At 51.7% G+C, this 20,461-nt stretch overlaps 3 protein-coding genes across 3 annotated transcripts; 2 read left to right on the top strand and 1 right to left on the bottom strand.

Annotated features, from left to right (window-relative positions):
• Positions 1–2,105: 2,105 nt before the first annotated feature.
• Positions 2,106–4,579, bottom strand: LOC136461673 (U3 small nucleolar RNA-associated protein 25-like). The gene is made up of 8 exons (XM_066460965.1): positions 4,346–4,579; positions 4,112–4,244; positions 3,249–3,371; positions 3,115–3,168; positions 2,922–2,968; positions 2,587–2,682; positions 2,406–2,457; positions 2,106–2,293 (listed from the first exon to the last, which is right to left on the bottom strand). The coding sequence occupies exons 1-8, from the start codon at positions 4,439–4,441 to the stop codon at positions 2,274–2,276; spliced, it is 621 nt and encodes a 206-aa protein (XP_066317062.1). The 5' UTR covers positions 4,442–4,579; the 3' UTR covers positions 2,106–2,273.
• Positions 4,580–4,695: 116 nt separating this feature from the next.
• On the top strand, positions 4,696–17,869 carry LOC136461672 (uncharacterized). Its single transcript, XM_066460963.1, has 5 exons — positions 4,696–5,107; positions 5,895–5,978; positions 15,974–16,194; positions 16,365–16,412; positions 17,714–17,869. Exons 1-5 carry the CDS (start codon positions 4,840–4,842, stop codon positions 17,864–17,866), a joined length of 774 nt encoding a protein of 257 aa, XP_066317060.1. The 5' UTR covers positions 4,696–4,839; the 3' UTR covers positions 17,867–17,869.
• Positions 17,870–18,595: 726 nt separating this feature from the next.
• LOC136461674 (universal stress protein PHOS32-like) lies at positions 18,596–20,106 on the top strand. Its single transcript, XM_066460966.1, has 5 exons — positions 18,596–18,732; positions 18,873–19,104; positions 19,246–19,349; positions 19,457–19,575; positions 19,713–20,106. The coding sequence occupies exons 2-5, from the start codon at positions 18,930–18,932 to the stop codon at positions 19,789–19,791; spliced, it is 477 nt and encodes a 158-aa protein (XP_066317063.1). The 5' UTR covers positions 18,596–18,732; positions 18,873–18,929; the 3' UTR covers positions 19,792–20,106.
• Positions 20,107–20,461: the final 355 nt, after the last annotated feature.

The following is a 20,461-nucleotide window of genomic DNA, read 5'->3' as shown; positions in this document are numbered from 1 at the left end:
GATTCTCCAAAATATTTTAAATAAAAATTATCAACTACGAGTTGTAGGTCATGTTGAGCTCTATAATTTTGAAAGTTTGTATTTATGTGATTTCATATGAAATAGTTATGGATTTTGTTATAAGACAGAGACAGACCATGTGATAGGTGGGCCGTGGGCAGCAAAACCACCCAGTAAACCACTTAAAAATGGTCAAGGTGAGTATTTTATCCGATTTTAAAAGTCAAAGTGTGTTTGATATCTGGTATTTAAGTTTAAGGGTTTTTCCAAATTCAGTGATTAATTTAGAGGGATTCAGGACTTTACTGTTTTTATTTTGTATTTTTTGTCAAACTTGAAATTGGTTAATAACTAGTTAAAGGCAAAATTGGCTACAGGACACTAAGAGTGACCTTTCTTCACTAGCGGACATAAAAAATGAAGCAGTTTGCTGATGGACACTCTACTTCTTATCAAATTTAATGGTGGACACCGCGTTTAATAAAATATTTGTTTCTGGTTTGGGAGGAAAGAGAAGAACGGTAAAATGACATTTTTGCCTTTGTCTCTCTCTTCTTCCTTCATCGCTTTCTCTCTCTTTTTTTTTTCTGTTTTTCTTTTTCTTATTCCACTTCCGTGGCCACTGGCCAGGCGGCGCCCATGGCTGGGAGACAGCGCCACCGCGGACAGGCTAGCACCACCAACACCTCGTTGGGCTCCACCCGCAACCTCAGCATCACCCGAAACAACCGAAACGCCTCGGTCGGCGCCCGCAGCGAGCAGCGAGACATCGTTGGCGCACGCGGCGAGTAGGGCACGACACCCGGCGGGAGTAGCGAACGACGGCGGACGCAGTAAGCAGGCAGCGAAGGACCGGGGTCGCGAAACGCCGTTGGCGGGCGTTGCGAGCAGGGCGTGGGCCGGCGCGGCACCCGGTGTGATTAACGAAACGACGGCGGCGCGTCGAGCAGGACACAGGCCGGGGCGGCGAAAAGCGAACACGGCGAGCAGGGGAGAGCGCGAGCTCCGCTTCGCCGACGCGGGCTACGTCGCCGCCTCGCGGGCGTGCGCGAGCTCCGTGCTGCCTTGCCGGCACGCGTGGTCTCCGTCGCGGCCACGCAGGGCGGCGCAGGCTCCGCTGCGGCCTCGCGGGCACGCGTGGGCTCCGCCGCGGCCAAGCAGGGCGGGCGCAGGCTCCGCTGCGGCCTCGCGGGCACGCAGGCGTTGGCACAGGCTCCACCGCGGCCTCGCTGGCGCGCGCGGTCTCCGTTGTGGACTCGCGAGCGTGGGCGCCGGAGGCGTGGCGTGTTCGGCTGCATTCTCTTGAACAGCGCGCACGTCGCCGTCGTGTCCCCGGCGCGGGCGTACATGTCCAGCAGCGCGGTGGGGGTGGAGAGGGAGTGTGCGGTGCGGAGGAGGCCGCAGCATCACGGAGAGGAGCGCCAGCGCCGCGGTCGGGTTGGGCGTGCGGCGGAGGAGCGCCCCGGCGAGATCCAGGCGGCCGAACGCGGCATTTGCGGGCGCTCATCCAATCGAGACGGCCGGCAGGGCACTAGGCACTGGGCGCCGCCGCAGACAGAGACAGTGAGCTGGGGTGAGAAGAAAGGGAGACTCGCGCGGCCGAAAGTCCCTGCAGCCAGCGAACCCGCATGGTCTCCGCTCCATGGCCTGCATGGCCTCCGCGCCATGGCCCCGCAATGCTCTTGAGCCTGCGGCCGGCAACATCCTCTGCTCGTCGTGGCCCTGCGCCCGCGACTGGCACGCCTGCGTGGCTGGCCTCTGCTCGTCGGTGATGGAGGAGCCCGGGCTGATGGGGAAAAAAATGAAAGCGAGAAAGAAGAAAGAGGCAGGGCAAAAATATTATTTCACCGCTCTTCTCTCTCATCTCAAACTAGAAATAAATATTTTATTAGACGCGATGTCCACCAGCAATTTGACAAAGAGTACCCACCAGCAAACTGCTTCATTTTTATGTCCATTAGCAAAAGAAAGTCCCTTTCAATATCCTTTAGTCAATTTTGCCATACTTAAAAAGGCAAGATGTGCACTCACTCTATTTTGACCGAGGGAGCACACTCCATCGCATATTAGTGGCTGTTTGCAGACATACGTAATGCAACAGAAAAAGTTAGCAACGGCGTATTTCACTGTTCTTATATTCCTGAGTTTCTAACGAAGCACGTGACCATCGTGACAAGAAAGACCAGAACAAAGATTGCTCTCTAATAATTTTGCTTGGTGAAGTTACAAGTGAAAAGGAGAGGAACAAGGGAGTAAAATCTTCCCATCCACACTTAATCGTAGAAGTCTTCCTCTGCCAAAGAAAACAGTTATTTTTAATAAAGTATATAAATGAGCAAGAGTTCGATTTTGAGAAAGAAAAGGTTAAAAAAGTCATACGAATAGAAGTTCAAATGGAAACTTACGTGCTTCTTCCTCTTGGTTCCAGTCATCATCATCGTCATCAAACTCGATATTCTACACGGCAAAGTTGGAGGCACCAGAGTGAGATACATATAATAATCACCTACTCGTAAGCTACAAAACAGATGCCTTATCCTACATCACAGAAACCCGAGCAAACAAATTCAGTTCAGTGGTAAGTACTTGATTATAGTCATCGTCTGAATTTTCCTCCTCTTGTACTTCTTCCTCTTCCTGCTCATCCTCATCATCACCTTCCTTCTCCACCTTGCTTCCATCCTACAACCAAGGAGAAGTTAATATGGTAGAAGATGATAGCCTACAAAAATAGTAGAAAAATAAAGCCGCATACTTTTCATGTTAACATTCCGGCACGCTCGATAGTATGATGATGAGAAACATAGCTCAAACTCCGAACCAGCAATAATACAAGCAAAATTCAAACATGCTCACCAAGCGAACCTTATATGAGCCTAAACTAGAATTTGAAAAATAAAAAGACAAGGTGAGGCTCTTGCCTTGTGCTTTTGTTCAAGCTTCTCAAATACTTCAAATGCCTTTTCATCTGTCAAACACAAAAGCACGATCCAAGTAAAAAAAGTTGAAGTATAGCTAAGTACATCTAGCAGTAGCAAGTGTTCCCTTCAGTTCTTCGTGCTACCCAACAGGGAATAGAGTTGAGAAAAGCAGATAATTTCATGAAGTAAAAACCTGAATCCTTATCCCACCGGAGCTTCTTGTTGCTTGCCTGCCCTCTTCTAGATCCTGAAAGGAACAAAATATCATGGTAATTATGCTGACAATAAATTACACTGCATACAAATGAGTTCAAGAGTCAAGACTACCTTGCACCAGTTCAGCAGGGAAATTTGAAGGAGTCAGTTTGAGATATAACGAAAGAGCTTCACGTTTGCTTTGTGTCTTACGTTTCCTATCAGAAAATCTTTCAATCTCTTTGTCTTCATTCTCTGGCAACATATGAAATCATAAGATAATTAAGGTAAAAACACAAATTATCAAAATAAAGCTGGAAAATACCAATGCAAAAAAAAGTATGACAAAAGAAGAATGCTTAAAAATTAATTAACAGAACAAAGTAAAAGATGCTAGTAATGAAACAAAGATGCTTTTATGAGTTTGCAAAATCGTTTCTACAAGTTTCTCATTCTATAGTAACATAATCCAAAGAGTAACAGCTAGTACAGTAAGGTCACAAAACTGGCAATACAGATGATTTTTTTTGGAAAAATGGATATAAAAAACCAAAATAAAAGGACACAATAATATAGGGGCTCTTTCAAAAGGTAGCAGTGCAAAAGTACTTTCCAAACAACACTGTTTATAGTCAATTATTTGATCATTTACTTAGCCGAACAAAGCATAACGTGCTTTCACCAAAGACTGAATTGACTGATCTATGAAGAATTTTCGAGAGTTGTTGCCTACTACATAGGTAAACCAAGTTTGACAGCTTCACGACAATTTATTTGAGGCTTCCTCCTAATTTCTGGACCAATTACTTGAAAGAAACTAAGTTTCTGCCTCCAAAATAATTTACAGGATCGATTGGCTACCCAACAGGTTTAAAGGAAATCTTGACTTCCGAGCAAGCAAGCAGCAGAACCGAAGATAAGGAGCACTACCATTACGAAGAATCAGTAAATAAAATGAACAAAAAGAAAAACCGTGATAGGTTCAGCCCTAGTACTTTTCTTGGGAGCATCCTCCTCCAGGTAGTAGCAGGAACTCCTCCAGAACTCCTCGAGTTTCAAGGTGGACACAATCAGCGCCTTCTCCTCGTTGCTCGCCTTGGCGCACTTCATCTCTGGCAGGGTGATGTCCTGTTCAAATGTTAGATTTTGCAAGCACGCAGCACATCAGTTCTACCGCACCACGCAATGCAAGGTCGGGGCGGAGGGTGGGGGATGGAGCGGAGACTGACCGGGAAGTCCTCGTGCGGCGCGTGCTTGGCCGGGTGGTCGTACCCGAAGCCCCCACCTCTCCCGCGGCCCCCTCTTCCACGGCCTCGGAACGACATCGGGAGACAACGCCGCGAGGCAGCAGATGGAGGTCGAAGGGGCGGCGGGGAGCGCGCGAGGCGATAGGGGAGAGGACGGCGTCGGCGGTGAGATACGAGAGACTCGCAGCGGCCAGCGGATGAGTCGACACGGCCGGCGGCGGCGGCCAAGGCAGTTCTACACAAGGGCCCAGAAAGTCCGAAAACTAGCTAAACGGTTCGGTCAACCGGGCCCTAATCTCTCTCGACGAACGAGAACGAGACGGAGTCGGCAAGCCCAACGCGGCCCAACAACCTCTTGGCCTTCGCCTCCGCCTCCGTTCCGACTCCCCGAAGCGAAGCCGCTCGCTCTACTTTCCCTTCCGCTCCGCGCACGGGAGGACGAGACACGGCAACAAGCTACGCGAGAGAGACCACGCATGATGATGGCGTGTCGGCGGCTGGCGAGGGAGGCCGTCGCGGCCTCGCTCCGGCGGGGCGCCGCCACCGCGCCCACCGCCTCCACGCAAGCCTTCTCCTCTTCCTCCGCCGCCGCTGCCTCCTGCTCCTCCCGCGCACCAGTCGCCGCCAGCCCTATTCGCCAGTTCCTCGCGCGCTATTCGAACCCCACTTACCAGCCTCGCGCTGCCGAGTTCGGGCCTTCGCTCGCCGCGAGAGTGGCCCTTGGTCTCCGGCCGCAGTTTTCAGGTGAGTAGGTGACACCTACGATCGTGCGCCATGTTTGTCTCACTCGACATTAGTAGTATGTTTAGGCGTAGATCAGTGGGTTTTTTCTCTTCTATTCGTGATAAACAAGTAGTTCGTCCTAGAGAGAACTAGAGGGAGAGAGAGGGATGTAGAGAGGCAGACCATCGGTGGGCTTGATCGGAGGAGGACGCCATGACGTAGGTGTTGATGACGCGGGTGTTGGTGTAGGGTAGCAGTGGAGTCCGCCGGCGGTGTCGAAGGCGCAGTGGAGGCGCGGTCCAGTGGCGGCGGCGAAAGCGGTGGAGCTTCCCGTCACTCACAGCGCGCCCTCTCGATCGGACTAGGGTTAGGATGTCGGTGGGAACTGGCGGCCGTTGTGAACCTCGTGTTTCGAGCCCCAGCCTCTACCTTCTATTCATAGCGCTGCGCGACGGGGGTCCACCAGCCAGGAGAACGGCTGTGCGCCCCCGATCAGGGCGCGAGTCAGGGTCCGACTCGGTTGTTGGACCGAGCCGGGTGGAGATCAATCTAACAGTATGCCGTTTATTATCGATCATGAATCTGGTTGGAAATTATGTGGATTATTTGTGCATTCAGCAAAATACTTTACTGATTTAGTATATGCTTGCTTTGTAGTAGTATATGCTTACTTTACCGATTTACCGACAACTCTAAGAATTGATTTATTACGGACGGAGGGAGCAGTAGTATTATTTTGTCCCTAGACTTCTAGACTGACAGTTCCATGGGCTAACTCTTAATGATTTGGTGTATTATTTTTCTGTAGGCCTCAATCTGATCAAAGGATTTGGAACAAGCACCATGCTAACGATGACGCTTCATCAGGGACAGGTTACTGCTGCCACAAAAGGTGAAATTCTCCCTCTACATACATTGAAAATAATTTGAAGTACAGGTTTTCTTTTCACTGCCCCACAGAAAACACATAAAATGATCTCAATGAGTGGTTAATAGCATACAAAGGCTCATGGACGCATAGCAACAACATTTTTCTAACACATGATTGTAGTGCTAGCACCTAAATGTTGTGCAAAATTCAAAATCCACAACATTTGGGAAAAATAACTAGTTTCTTAAACATAGTCAAGGACTACTTGTTGCTTAAACTTTACAATGTTTGGGAAAATAGCTGAGCTTATGGACTGGTCCAGTTTAATTAGTCAAGGACTTCAAGCCCTAACTCTTTATTAGGCAGGTCTATGTGTGATTAGCTATAATTAGCACTTGCTATGTATACTTGATTGTATTCCTTATATACCCAGCCATATTGGCTATATATATGAAGGTCACCCTCCATATTGGGCGTGAGGTGTGTCTCTACATGGTATCAGCCTATCAGATCCTAATTTCCCAACCTTCCACACACCCCCCGCGCGACCCCTTCTGTTCGCGCTGCAGCCCCCACGCCCGCGACTCCCTCGCGCCCGTCCACCCTCACCGGCTGCCCCCTCTCTCCTCTCCCATGGACACCTCGGCCTCCTCCTCCTCGGCCACCAGTGCCGGCACCCTGCCCACGACAGGCACTCCCACCATGCCTGCCATGAGCGCCGACGCTGCTGCACCGATCGTGGCTCACAACTACGCCACAGTCAATGTCAAGTCCCACATCCCAATTACGCTGGACCTTCAATCAAACTAGTCCAAGTGGGCGTTATTCTTCAAGTCACGGTGCGGCAAGTTCGGCCTTCGCTCGCACATCGACGGCTTTGCTCCCCCTCGACCTGATGATCCTCAGTGGGATGTCGTGGAGTGCTGCGTCCGGGGCTGGATCTCCAGCTCCGTCAACGACTCCGTCCTCGACCTCGCCATGGACGGTGCCGATCCAACCACCCGTGATCTGTGGGTGGCCATTGAAGGGATCTTCCGCGCCAACCGGGAGCCGCGCGCCATCTTCCTCCTCAACGAATTTCACTCCATGGTGCAAGGTGACAGCACCATCTCGGCGTACTGCCAGCGGCTGAAGATCAAGGCCGCCGCTCTTCGCGACGTCGGCCATCCTGTCCAGGACTCGCAGCTCGTCCTCGCCCTTCTGCGTGGCCTCAATCCTCGCTTCTCCAACACCGCCGACGACATCGCCAACTCCGCTGTACTTCCCACATTCGCCAGAGCCCATGACATGCTGGCACTCAAGGAGCTCCGTCTCGCCAACGATGACGGTCGCCAGCACCGCCCTCCTCGCCACCGCCGGGTCTGGCTGCACCAGCCCGGGCGGGTGCTGTGCTCTCGCTACCACAACCAACTCTGGAGGTACACACAACCCACACGTGATCGGCTACGGCAGCAAGGGCAAGGGCAAGGGCCGGCGTGGCTGGAACAGCGGCCCTGCGCAGCAGCACGGCGGCATTGGCCACAATGGCCAATACCGACCCATGGGCCTGGCGCCCAGGCGTGCTTGGCGCCCCTTCTCCTCAGGCTCACGGCTTTCGCGCCTACGCAGCCCCCGACGACATTTGCGCCGCTCCACGTCTCCCAACAGGCTCCCATGTGGAACCAGGATGGTCTTGTTGCTGCACTCAATCAGATGTATCTCCAGGTCCAGCATCCCTGGGTCCTAGACTCCGGCGCCTCCTCCCACATGAGCTCCTCGGATGGTATACTCCTTTCTCGCCATCCTCCTCCTTACTCTTCCATTACGGTTGGCAATGGTCAAACTCTTCCTATTTCATGTCGTGGCGAGTCTGTTCTTCATACACCAGAGTCAAATGTTCATCTTAATAATGTCTTAGTTGTCCCATCCCTAGTCTGCAATCTGCTATCTGTCCGTCAATTTACTAGGGACAACAACTACTCTATAGAATTTGACGCTCTTGGTTTTTCTGTCAAGGATATCCTGACCCGACGCATGATGCTTCGCTGCAATAGTGCTGGCGACCTTTACACCTTCCCTGTTGCGTCTTCCGCTCCACATGCCAGCATTGCCATCTCCACCGACCTTTGGCATCACCGTCTTGGTCATCCTAGCTCCGCCACCATTTACATTCTTCGCCGTAATGCATCCATCACCTGTAATAAAGTAGAGCACCTGCTATGTCATTCTTGTCAGCTTGGCAAACATGTGCGCCTTCCTTTTTCAGATTCATTTCATATACTTCCATGCCTTTTGAACTTGTTCACTGTGATGTATGGACATCTCCGGTTGCCAGTGTATCCGGGTATCAATATTATCTCGTTTACTTGATGATTTCACTCATTTCTGTTGGACCTTTCCCCTCACTCGCAAATCTGAAGTCTACACACATATTACAATTTTTTGCAATTATGTCCACACTCAATTCAGTCTTGCCATCAAAGCTGTCCAAGCCGACAATGGCACTGAGTTCGTAAACAATACCCTCCATACTCTCTTTGCTTCCCGTGGTATTCATTTATGCCTCTCGTGTCCATATACCTCCCCACAAAATGGCAAGGCTGAACGCCTTCTTCGCACATTGAACAACATCAGCCGCACGATGCTCCTCCATGTACACATGCCTGCTCAGTACTGGGCTGAGGCGCTCGCCACAACCACATACCTTCTGAACAGGCGTCCATGCTCTGCTGTTCGCCACGCCATTCCATATACTCTCCTCTACAACAAACCTCCCTAGTACTCCCACTTACGTGTCTTTGGGTGTCTCTATTATCCAAACTTGACCGTCATGGCTCGCCACAAACTCTCACCTTGCTCCACAGCTTGTGTTTTTCTTGGCTATGCATCTTCCCACAAGGGGTACCGTTGTCTCGACATGGCCACTCAGCGCGTCATCATCTCTCGCCATGTGGTCTTCGATGAGACTTGTTTTCCCTTTGGGCTTTACCCCTACAGGTCCTCGCCAAGCGACCTAGATTTTTTTGCTTGCAGGTACTACAGTGCCGGTGCGTCCTACATCCTTGCCCACTGCTGTTGGGCAGCCACACCAAGGATTCATTGAGGAGCTGACCGACGACCCCGCGATCTTGTTTAACGGTCCCTTACTGCCTGTTGCTCCACCAGCAGCCGATCCACCACCTGCTGCTCCTCTAGCGGCTGCCCTGGCTCCAGCTGTTGTTCAAGCCGCTCCACCAGCTCGGGACATTGTCAAGGGCGTGGTGATCACGGGTAGCAGGCCCTCGACTCCGGAGCTCGTAGCCTCGCTCCGTCCTCGCCGGCGTGGTTTTGCCCCACAGCCGTCGGCTTGGTTGTTTAGAGAGAGAGAGAGAGAGAGAGGGATTAGGGTATAACTTTCTTGATGATTCAATCGGTTCGGGAATTACAAGATATATGGCCTCAGGCCCAACAAACTAGAGCCATCTGCTCCTAAGAAAAGGGAACTGAATAAGTAAACTCTCACAGCTTTCCTTCCTAGCCACTAACAGAGATTGCCGCGTCGCTCGCCTCCTTGGCCGCGCGCTCCGCTCTCTCAGCCGCACGCCTGATGTCACGAGCCCTCCTGCGACGAGTATACGTGCGGCCCCACATGACATCTCCCTCCCCACCGAGACTCAGCTCGTCCTCGAGCTGGAAGGTCGGGTGCTTGAACTTGAAGGCCTCGACGTCCTCCCATGTCGAGGAAGCCGCGGTCGTGCCCTTCCACTGGACCAGAACTTGGCGCACCCCACGCGCCAGGCGGTAGCGCACAGCACGTTCCGGCTCAGGTGCGACGGCGCCATGCAGGATCGGTGGCAGAGCTGGTGGCGTCTCCGGTGGCGTGCCTTGGAACTTCTTGAGGACACCGACGTGAAACACGTCGTGCAGCCGGGCACCCGGGGGCAAGGCGAGGCGTACAGCGACCTCATTGATCATTTCGACGACGCGGTAAGGACCGTAGAACCTGGGACGTAGCTTGCCCGTTGTAGCTTGGGGCAGGGATGCCGCCGGGCGATGTCGAAGTCGGATAAGCGCCCAATCGCCCACCTGATAGGACACCGGCCTGTGGTTGGCGTCGTAAGCCCGCTTCTGGACCTGCTGCGCCTGGGCCAGCCTGTAGCGGACGTCCTCCAGGAATGCCTCGCGTTCTTCCATGCTGCGCGCGACGGCCGGTACACGCGAGTCGCCCGGTTCATACGACCGGATGGTGGGTGGCTCGCGACCGTAGACGACGCGGAACGGCGTGTCGCGCAGTGAAGACTGGTAGGCGGTGTTGAAGACGAACTCCGCCCAGGGCAGCCAACGTACCCATTGCCGGGGCCGATCACCTGTAAGGCAGCGCAAATACATAATGATGACCCTGTTCGCCGCTTCCGACTGACCGTCTGTCTGAGGGTGGAATGCCGTGGACATGTGCAGCTTGGTGCCCAGGAGGGTCATGAGCTCCTTCCAGAACGTCGAAGTGAAGACCGTGTCGCGATCCGACACAATCGACTGCGGAATGCCGTGGAGGCGGACGATGTCGGAGTAGAACGCCTGAGCCACGGATTCAGCCGAGTACGGGTGCGCCAGGGGAATGAAATGGGCGTACTTGCTGAAACGATCCACCACCGTCAAGATGACGGACTTGCCACGGACGCGGGGCAGCGCCTCAACAAAGTCCATCGCGATGTCAGACCACACACCTTGTGGCACAGGGAGGGGCAGCAACAAGCCCGCCGGCTGTAGGTGTTCTGATTTGTACCTTTGACACACCGGGCAGTCACGAACAAAGTCTTGCACCACGCGCTTCATGTCCGGGAAGTGGAAATCGCGACGTAGCCGGTGCATGGTGCGTTGAACGCCCTCATGGCCCTCCGCATGTACGGCCTGCAGAATGTCGTGGACGAGGGGCGACGCCGATGGGATGAAGAGGCGGCCGTTGTACTGCACCAGACCGTCGGCCAGGGACCACGGGGCAGTCCGGCCACCCGCCGCGATCTCATCGTGCAACGCCACCAAGCCGGGGTCCTCGGCGTGCGCGTTCCGGAGTTTGGCGATGAAGTCGAAGCGCGGAGCGGACAAGGCTAGGACAGCCCCATCCTCCGTGTCGCGGCGGGACAGCGCGTCCGCCACGGTGTTGGCCGCCCCGGGCTTGTATTCCACTGCAAAATCAAAGCCGAGTAATTTCCCCACCCAATGGTGCTGGGGAATCGTTGCGAGGCGTTGGTCCAAGAGATATTTGAGGCTGTAGTGATCGGTCTTCACGACGAACCGTCTGCCCCACAGGTATGGCCGCCAGTGACGCACGGCGTGTACGAGACCGATCAGCTCCCGTTCGTAGGCGGCGAGGGAACGGTGACGAGGAGCGATCGGTCTGCTGAAGAACGCGAGGGGGTGGCCTTCCTGGATGAGCACCGCGCCAAACCCGTGGGAGGACGCGTCGCATTCGACGGTGAACAGCTTGGCGAAGTCGGGCATGGCGAGGACGGGGGCGGATGTGACCGCAGCCTTGAGCGCGGTAAAGGCGGAGGCTGCGTCCTCGGTCCATGCGAACCCATCCTTCTTGAGCAGCGCCGTGAGCGGGGTGGCGACAGAGCCGTAGTTGTGGACGAACTTGCGGTAGTAACCCGCCAAGCCGAGGAAGCCCCGCACGGCCCGGGCAGAACGCGGCGCCGGCCAGTCGAGGATAGCCCGGACCTTTGCTGGATCCATGGCGACCCCCGAGCCAGAGATGACATGCCCTAGGTAAGAGACCGACGTCTCACCAAAGGCACACTTGCTACGCTTGACGAAGAGGCGGTGGCGTTGAAGTTCCGCGAGCACGACACGGAGGTGGCGGAGGTGATTTGTCCATGAGCTGCTATAGATAAGAATGTCATCAAAAAATACCAGGACGAACCGCCGGAGGTACGGGCGAAGAACGTCGTTCATGAGCGCTTGGAACGTAGCCGGGGCGTTGCACAAGCCGAACGGCATCACCAAGAACTCGTACAGGCCGTCGTGGGTACGGAACGCCGTCTTGTGGATGTCGGCGGGCCGCATGCGAACTTGGTGATACCCCGAGCGCAAGTCGAGCTTGGTGAAGTAGCGGGCGCCATGGAGCTCATCCAGCAGCTCGTCGACGACGGGGATCGGAAACGCGTCCTTCACCGTGAGCGCATTCAACGCCCTGTAGTCGACGCAGAAGCGCCAGGTGCCGTCGGCTTTCTTGACGAGGAGGACCGGCGATGAGAAGGCGGAGTCGCTGCGGCGAACGATCCCTTGCTCGAGCATGGCTGCACATTGACGCTCGAGTTCATCCTTGTGGGCGGCCGGGTAGCGGTACGGACGCACGGCGACGGGCTGCGCACCGGGCTTGAGGACGATGCCATGGTCGTAGGAGCGTGGTGGGGGCAGCCCGCTGGGTTCGGCGAACACCTCAGCGAACCCGTCGAGCAGTTCGTCGAGGAGTGGCGCACTGGACGTCGCGGCGCAGGTCTTCTTGTGGAACGGGGAGGGCACCCCGGTCCAGTGCAGCTGGCGGCCCTGGTGCTGGAGCGCGACGGAGCCCGCGACGAAGTCCCAGACCAGCTGGCCGAGGGTGGCCATCCAGCGCGTCCCGAGCACCACGTCATAGCCTGCAAGGGGCATCACAAAGAGGTCGATGGCGAAGGTGGAGTCGTGGATGCGCAGCGGGGCGTTGCGGATGACCCCCGGGCAGGCCACCCTTTCGCCGTTGGCCACGGTGGCGGTGAGGCCTGGGCGTGGCTGGATCAGGAGGCCGGTGCGCGCCGCGGCGGACTCCGAGATGAAGCAGTGCGTCGACCCCGTGTCCAGCAACGCGACGAGGTTGCAGTCGCCCAGGGTGGCCTGGACTTGGATGGTGTTGCCCAGCGCTACCCCGGCGACCGCGTGCAGCGAGAAAGCCGGAGCGTTCACCTCAGTGGTGACCTCGTCCTCGGCGTCGTTGGTGGCGTCATCCTCCTCCTCAAGGCTGTCCAAGAGAAAAAGACGTTTGCAAACCTTGTTGTGCCCGCGGCCGTACTTCTCATCGCAGTTGTAGCAGAGACCGAGTCGGCGGCGTTCCTCCTGCTGGGCCTGGGAGAGCCGACGCACCGGGCGCCCCTCCACCGTCTTGGTCGCAGGGCCCGTTCTTGGTGCGGCGGCCTGTGCTGGAGCTGGCCGGAAGCCTGGAGTGGGAGGACCGTAGCGGAGATTCAAGAGCTCCTTGAACCGATCCCAGGTCGGGACCCCTTCTGTCTCCTGGAGGTGGATATACCACAGCTGCGCCCCATCCTGCAGATTATATGAAGCCATCCAAGTGCGCTCGGCCGGAACGACGTGCTGCTGGATGAAGAATGATTCGCAGCGATTGATGAACGTGAGAGGATCCGATTTGCCATCATACCGCGGGAACTCTGGTCGCCAGTGCTTCGGTGGGATCGCTTTCGTGGTGGCCTCGGACGCTGCTTGCAGGGAGGCCAGGGTCTTGGTCAGCGCCTCCAGGGTGAGCTTGAGGTCGCCGGTGTCACCCATGGGAATGGGTCGCGAGGATGCGGTGCTGGGGGATGGTGGTGGGCTAGGGTTCGGTGATGGTGGTGCAGTGGCGGCGTGGTGTAGATCGGTAGCGCTGGCGGCGGAGGAAGAGGATCGCTGGGAACGTGATACCAGGTTGTCAAGGGCGTGGTGATCACGGGTAGCAGGCCCTCGACTCCGGAGCTCGTAGCCTCGCTCCGTCCTCGCCGGCGTGGTTTTGCCCCACAGCCGTCGGCTTGGTTGTTTAGAGAGAGAGAGAGGGATTAGGGTATAACTTTCTTGATGATTCAATCGGTTCGGGAATTACAAGATATATGGCCTCAGGCCCAACAAACTAGAGCCATCTGCTCCTAAGAAAAGGGAACTGAATAAGTAAACTCTCACAGCTTTCCTTCCTAGCCACTAACAGAGATCGCCGCGTCGCTTGCCTCCTTGGCCGCGCGCTCCGCTCTCTCAGCCGCACGCCTGATGTCACGAGCCCTCCTGCGACGAGTATACGTGCGGCCCCACATGACAGACATCCGGCTTGTCTACAGCCGGCCTCCCCGGGCACATGACGGGTCCTCTACAGCACCAGGACCGGCTCCTGCACCTGTCCAGCAGGCTCCTATGCCTGTTCAGCAGCCTCCTGCCCTTGTACAGCAGGCTACTGTTCCTATCCAGCAGCCACAGGTGCCCGCAGCTCCACCAGCACCTCCCGTACAGCAGGAACAATGCATCACGCGGGCCCAGTCCAAGGCCATACCGGTTGTGCGGTATGTGGGGCTGTCTATGACAACCACTCTGCCTCCGCTTCCCGCCAACTACCATAGCGGTTTGGCTGATCCAAATTGGCGTGCGGCCATGGCTGAGGAGTACAAGGCGCTCATCGACAACGGGACATGGTGCCTCGTGCCCCGGCCACCCGGCGCCAACGTGGTCACAGGCAAGTGGATATTCAAGCACAAGTACCACTCCGACGGTACCCTCGCCCGCCACAAAACTCGCTGGGTGGTTCGTGGCTTCTCGCAGTGCCACAGCATCGACTACGACGAGACATTCAGCCCGGTGGTCAAACCAGCAACCATCCGGGCTGTCCTCAGCATCGCTGCCTCACGTGCCTGGCCTATTCATCAGCTAGACGTCAAGAACGCTTTTCTCCATGGAGATCTGGAGGAGACCGTCTACTGCCAGCAGCCCCCAAGCTTCGTCGACCCTGTTTTTTCCTGATCATGTGTGTCTATTGCAGCGCTCCCTCTACGGCCTGAAGCAGGCTCCCCGAGCCTGGTACCAGCGTTTTGCGACATACATTCGCCAGCTCGGCTTCGTCGCCTCGACTTCCGACACCTCCCTCTTTGTCTACAAAGACGGGACCAGTATCGCCTACCTGCTTCTGTATGTCGACGACATCGTCCTTACTGCGTCCTCGACGACATTTCTTCAGCAGATCGTTGGGCGCCTCCACTCTGAGTTTGCCATGACTGACCTGGACGCACTCCATCACTTCCTCGGCATCTCCGTCACTCACTCCGCCGACGGCTTGTTCTTATCCCAGCGACAGTACGCCGTTGAGCTTCTTCAACGCGCCGGCATGGTTGAGTGTCACTCTACATTGACACCTGTTGACACTCATGCCAAGCTCTCCGCAACCGCCGGTGCTCCTGTTGCTGATCCGTCCGCGTACAGGAGCCTTGCTGGCGCGCTCCAGTACCTCACGCTGACTCGTCCTGACTTGGCATATGCCGTCACATCGGTGTCGGCCTTGTTCAGTCACTGGTCGCCTACTCCGATGCCGACTGGGCTGGCTGCCCAGATTCTCGGCGCTCCACCTCCGGCAATTGTGTCTACCTCGGCGACAATCTGATTTCTTGGTCCTCCAAGCGTCAGACCACGGTCTCCCGCTCCAGTGCAGAAGCAGAGTACCGTGCTGTTGCTCATGTGGTGGCCGAGTGTTGCTGGTTGCGCCAGCTCCTGCAGGAGCTCCACGTCTCCATTGCTTCGGCGACGGTTGTCTACTGCGACAATGTCAGCGTTGTCTACATGACAACCAACCCCGTTCATCATCGTCGCACGAAGCACATTGAGATTGACATCCACTTCGTCCGTGAGAAGGTCGCCTTGGGACAAGTTCGGGTTCTTCATGTGCTGTCCTCTCACCAGTTGGCAGACATCATGACCAAGGGTCTTCCTGTACTGAATTCAGGTCTAGTCTATGCGTCCGGGATCCTCCCACTTAGACTGCGGGTGGGTATTAGGCAGGTCTATAATTAGCACTTGCTATGTATACTTGATTGGGCGTGAGGTGTGTCTCTACACTCTTAAAATCAGTTTATTCATGTTGACTGGTCCTTTAATCTGGTTTATTTCTATTGTACAGACTTATCCCTAGCTTAGCTGCTGATAACTAGTTTTCATTCAGACCTGTAGAACCTTTTTCTGTTGAACATTGATAGAAAAACTGGATGTTAATGTTCTTGATTTTAGTTTTTTTTTTCTGGTTTTCCCTAATGAATGGTGTTTCTTTTTCTAATTTGGTTTCACAGAGCAACCATCAAAAGCCATAGCTGGACCACCCCCGGGATCTTTGAAAACCGAGCTTGGGCCTTCATTTTGGCCTTTGGTCAGGAAACTTCAGCTGCCAGTTGGATTGATTTTTCTGATTATGTCTGGGTTGCACAGCCCGTTAGGTCTCGCCCTAAATATTTTGCTTCTCATCTACTGCTCGAGACCTAGCCATTATTCAATATATTTGTTTCTTCAGGAGGTTAGTAAAATGTGTATGTTATTTTATGAGTAAATATGTATGCAAGTACTGTTTTGTGTTTCTCAACATGGTATGATGTTTCATATTTCATCATGCCATGCAAGAGTTGACTCAAAGGAGGGCAGTCTGTCTTTTTTTCTTTCTAACTAATATACCACTAATTATTTCAGCTTCGTCATAGGGAGATGGGTCAAAACCATGCTGTGTCGAAGGAGGAGGTGAGTTTTGTGCATATTTGTTTATTTCTCCTTTAGGTCTTAGCGGTCTAGTGGATGCTTGCAATCTAAATTGGATCTACAGTAGTTCTGCGTCGGTCTCATCTCATTCAGATTCTGAAATGCTTTCAATATGGTAGTAACTTTCACTCGCATAACCCTTTTTTACAGTTTACATAATCCTGAAACGTCCCATCAGCCCCAAGGATCAAAGAAGGCTGACATTTTTTTTAATTTTTGTTTCAAACCAATTAATAAAATCACCATATCAAGTTTGTCAAGGTCACTATCCGTATGGATGTGCTCCTATCCTATGACCTTTAGAGAAATGGTTTTGAGGGGCAATCCTACCGCTAAGCTTCTGACCTATGCAAAAAAAAAAAAGGATTAAAAAATGATCACATTCCTGAAAGCTTTGGGTCTGTTTTAGATTTAGATTATCTTTTTTTTTTACGGCAAATGTTTTAGATTATTTCTTAGTATCCCAATCAATGGTATGCTAACCTTGTATAAACAAAGTTTGGGCCTTTGGGGATTCAGTCATTCAGTGTTTTACTCTCGTCAATTTTGTGTTTTGGGTGCTCTTTATTTCCCTCGGACAAAGTTTTGGGTCCTTTTGGCACACCTCTGTAAGTATTTAAGGTAGTTCCTTACTGTATTTTAGGCATAAGTGTAAAAGCTCCAAGAACTCTGTCCCTCATGAAGAATCACAAAGTTATAGTGTCTGGGAGATTCTTTATGCCACCTCTGTGTACCTTTTCTTTTCTTTTTTTTACTTGAACATGAACTGTCTCGGCTGCTTTAGGATTAGAGATGTTAAATGATTTCCCCCGAGATTTGAGATCATTTTCCTGTATAGCGATATAGTGATGATTTGATAAGCTGACATAATGTTTTAGTGCAACTACACCGTGGCAAATATCAACTACAGACCCAGTACTTAAACCATTAGACTAAGGCTCATGTGCCTTTTTTCCCCGTTGAACTGTATGCTTGCAGTTCTTTCCATGCGTTCCACTGCAGCACACTTAAAAAAGGAGAATTCAAAGTTAAATCTTTTATTAGTTAGACGTAGTATTTGGTTGAGTTCTGCTTCTTACATTTTAGCGAGTCCATTTTTTGGATATTTGTTTGAATTATGACTTAATAATTGCAAATATGGATTTTATTGAAGCAATTATCTATTATACCAATAGAGTGACACACATCCACATCAATATTCAAATTTCTATTTTCTTTCCTCTCTTAGTATGCTCCTTTATGTGCTTAGTTATTTGAACTAAACATTGTGTATTTTTCTGCAGTACATGCGTACAAGAAATGTTAATACTGAAGATTACAAGTTTTTTTCAATTGGAACCGTTGAATTAGCAGACGGGAGGGTGCTACATCTCATTGGAATTCTGGGGAGCTGGTGGTTCTACCGTGTGTCATTCAAGTGGAAAGAGCCGGTGTAGAATATATTTTAGTTCTGAAGAGCAAGTTAACCATCTGGTGCTGAATAGCATATATTTTCAATCATTTCTAACTGACCAGTAGGTACTTAGAGAATCGACTTTTCAGTAGGGGACCTGTATTGCTTTTTTTTTTATAAAAAAAACGGTGATGTCCAATGATTTTATGAAAGTATTTTGCAAGAATATAATGGAAGTGTGGAACCTGGTGACCGTGCAATGCAATTCTACTTGGAAGACCTATTTCTTGTCATCTAGCACATTTTGTCCTGGGTGTGTTTGCCTTACTATTGCCGAAGGATGGCTTCTCTAAGTTTAGGTTCTGTAAACAAGGACGTGGTTATAATGAACAAGCCATGGTGCCATCCGTTAGTTTTCTTCCTGCTACTAGCGTGTTGCTATTAGTCAGTCACTTGAAACAGAATTATTGAAATAATAATCAATTGTAGTCCTTAGCTCTCATTTCATCAGAATTGGCAGCATCTCGTTATAGTTTATTCCTTTTTAAATGGCTTTTGAGATGCTTCCTCTTTTGGTCATGATCAGTATTACATCAGAGTTACGCTCTTGATGACTACTCCCCCGTTGTAGGTGATGTTTCTTCAGTGAATCGATTTGGTAGAATCTGTAATTGCACCGATAGTTGTATGGAAAAACTGGAATAACATTCTCGTTGCCACTTTGTTGCTTTGCATCGTGAATCTTGACTTTGCTAACTGTTATAATCAGCTTCATTCATTCACGGAAGCCAGCATTCTAACATGTTTTCTAGGCAGCTAAAGTGATGATAAGGAATCGCGTAAAGGAAACCAAGGCATAAAGATCATTCATTTGAAATGGGAAAGGAATTTTGGGAAAAGTAAAGAAAGGTAACGTTGGTATTTCTCCTTCTGTCTCCTTTTGTCTGGTATTTCCAAGTTGCATTTATCTGTTTATATAAGGACCTGGCCAGCAGCAGTGAATACCATATCTGAAACTGCATTGCCAACTTTCATTGCCTTTTTGTCAGGCATACTAGTTTGGAAATTTGTAGCCTGTTGGCTGTTCCTAATTAGGTGGGAGGGAGATGGCTGGGAGGAACATTGGAGTCGCAGTGGACTTCTCATCATGCAGCAAAGCAGCTCTGCGATGGGCATCAACGAACCTTGCCAGGAACGGTGATAAACTCATACTCATCCATGTGAACAATTCCTATCAGAATGAGCAGGGCTCTGTTCATCTCTGGGAGCAGAGTGGTTCCCGTGAGTACTGACGCCTCTTCTTCTCTGTTCTTGCTTCGTTTCAAGTAGATTTGATGTGTCCCACAAAGGCAGGACTTGAATATTACCCGTTTCTGTTGGCAGTGTGAATTTATCCTAGTTGTACATTCTTTTGTGTTGCAGCACTCATCCCTCTGGCCGAGTTCTCAGATGTCACCAGGACATATGGTGTATCACCGGACAAGGAGACAATTGAGATCCTCACTCAAGTGACAAATCAAAGAGGGGTATGGGTCATGGCTCGTTCCGTTCACAATTTTTCAGTACTCAATTCTTTCTGGAAGTTGCTATTGGGTGAGCCGATTGCTTAGCTGTTGAAACCACATAACCGCAGATTGAAGTCTTTGCAAAGATATTCTATGGTGACCCTGCAAAGAAGCTCTATGAAGCAGTTGACCTGGTTTCCCTTAGCTGCATGGTTATCGGGAGCAGAGGACTAAGCACGCTCAAGAGGTAAACATGCAAAGCTTGTATTTTCTGAATTTTATGATCTCAAACCTTCCTGCACTCAAGATTGTGTTCAAGGTTGACCTTGCCCTAGCTCGGTACCAGTCTCCTTACCAATAGCTGCTGTTGTTGCCTGAACGCAGGGCTCTGATGGGGAGCGTGAGCACCTATATTGTGAACCACGCGGCGTGCCCTGTGACGGTTGTGAAGGAGAACATGTAGGCGCAATCAGCCCGATGAACACTGCTGTTTACAAGCTTCACTCACTACAAGAACAATACGTATATGTGTGGTAGCCAGATTTAATAAGTGTGCTTGACATGCACTGATCAGGTGGATCTTGCTACTTAGAAAATAATAAAATCTGAAGATACGGAATTGTGCTTGAAATTCACTTAACTAGGACTGGACAGAACATGTCTTGGCACTGTCATCTGAAGATATGTCCTAGGCCAGTTGTAATCGCCGAATAATTTTGCTTGTAAAATCAGTTAAAAAAAAATATGGCTCCAAGTTATAAATGTCTACTTGCTGAGATGCTGAATTCGTGTGCAGTTCCTCAACCGTCCGTTATCTGATCGAACGGTTGATACGACCTTTGTGGCTCAAATAGAAGACTTTTTTTTTAGCTCACGGTGTCGTCCTCTCCATCTTGGACAAAACTTAATCGCCCTATTCGTTTGGACTTGTTTGGTCAATAAGTCATGACTGAAAGTAGGGTTGACTGATTTCATATGATAGAAAAATACTGTACGTTAACTGAAAAAGTACGGAACTCGGTGAATGTTTGCACAAAACTTGGATCGCTACAGCAGAGGCTGTTTTTTCAGGGCCAGAGAAATATCATACAAATCTTTAGTTTCTGGGACAGCACCACTGTCTACAGCCCGCT

This window comes from Miscanthus floridulus, chromosome 6 (genome assembly GCF_019320115.1).
Source record: "Miscanthus floridulus cultivar M001 chromosome 6, ASM1932011v1, whole genome shotgun sequence".
Classification (NCBI taxonomy): Eukaryota; Viridiplantae; Streptophyta; class Magnoliopsida; order Poales; family Poaceae; genus Miscanthus; species Miscanthus floridulus.
Note: the sequence above shows the minus strand (reverse complement) of the source record. Positions and strands in the feature narration are given on the sequence as shown.

Excerpts from the sequence above, each read along its gene's own strand:
- LOC136461673 (XM_066460965.1), bottom strand. The coding sequence starts at position 4,441 with ATGTCGTTCCGAGGCCGTGGAAGAGGGGGCCGCGGGAGAGGTGGGGGC. Across the intron at positions 3,372-4,111 it reads GGAGGATGCTCCCAAGAAAA|AGAATGAAGACAAAGAGATT; the intron begins GTACTAGGGCTG and ends ATATGTTGCCAG. Across the intron at positions 2,294-2,405 it reads GAACCAAGAGGAAGAAGCAC|AGGAAGACTTCTACGATTAA; the intron begins GTAAGTTTCCAT and ends TTTCTTTGGCAG.
- LOC136461672 (XM_066460963.1), top strand. The coding sequence starts at position 4,840 with ATGATGATGGCGTGTCGGCGGCTGGCGAGGGAGGCCGTCGCGGCCTCG. Across the intron at positions 5,979-15,973 it reads GGTTACTGCTGCCACAAAAG|AGCAACCATCAAAAGCCATA; the intron begins GTGAAATTCTCC and ends TTGGTTTCACAG. Across the intron at positions 16,195-16,364 it reads TATATTTGTTTCTTCAGGAG|CTTCGTCATAGGGAGATGGG; the intron begins GTTAGTAAAATG and ends TAATTATTTCAG.
- LOC136461674 (XM_066460966.1), top strand. The coding sequence starts at position 18,930 with ATGGCTGGGAGGAACATTGGAGTCGCAGTGGACTTCTCATCATGCAGC. Across the intron at positions 19,350-19,456 it reads AAGTGACAAATCAAAGAGGG|ATTGAAGTCTTTGCAAAGAT; the intron begins GTATGGGTCATG and ends ACATAACCGCAG. Across the intron at positions 19,576-19,712 it reads GGACTAAGCACGCTCAAGAG|GGCTCTGATGGGGAGCGTGA; the intron begins GTAAACATGCAA and ends GCCTGAACGCAG.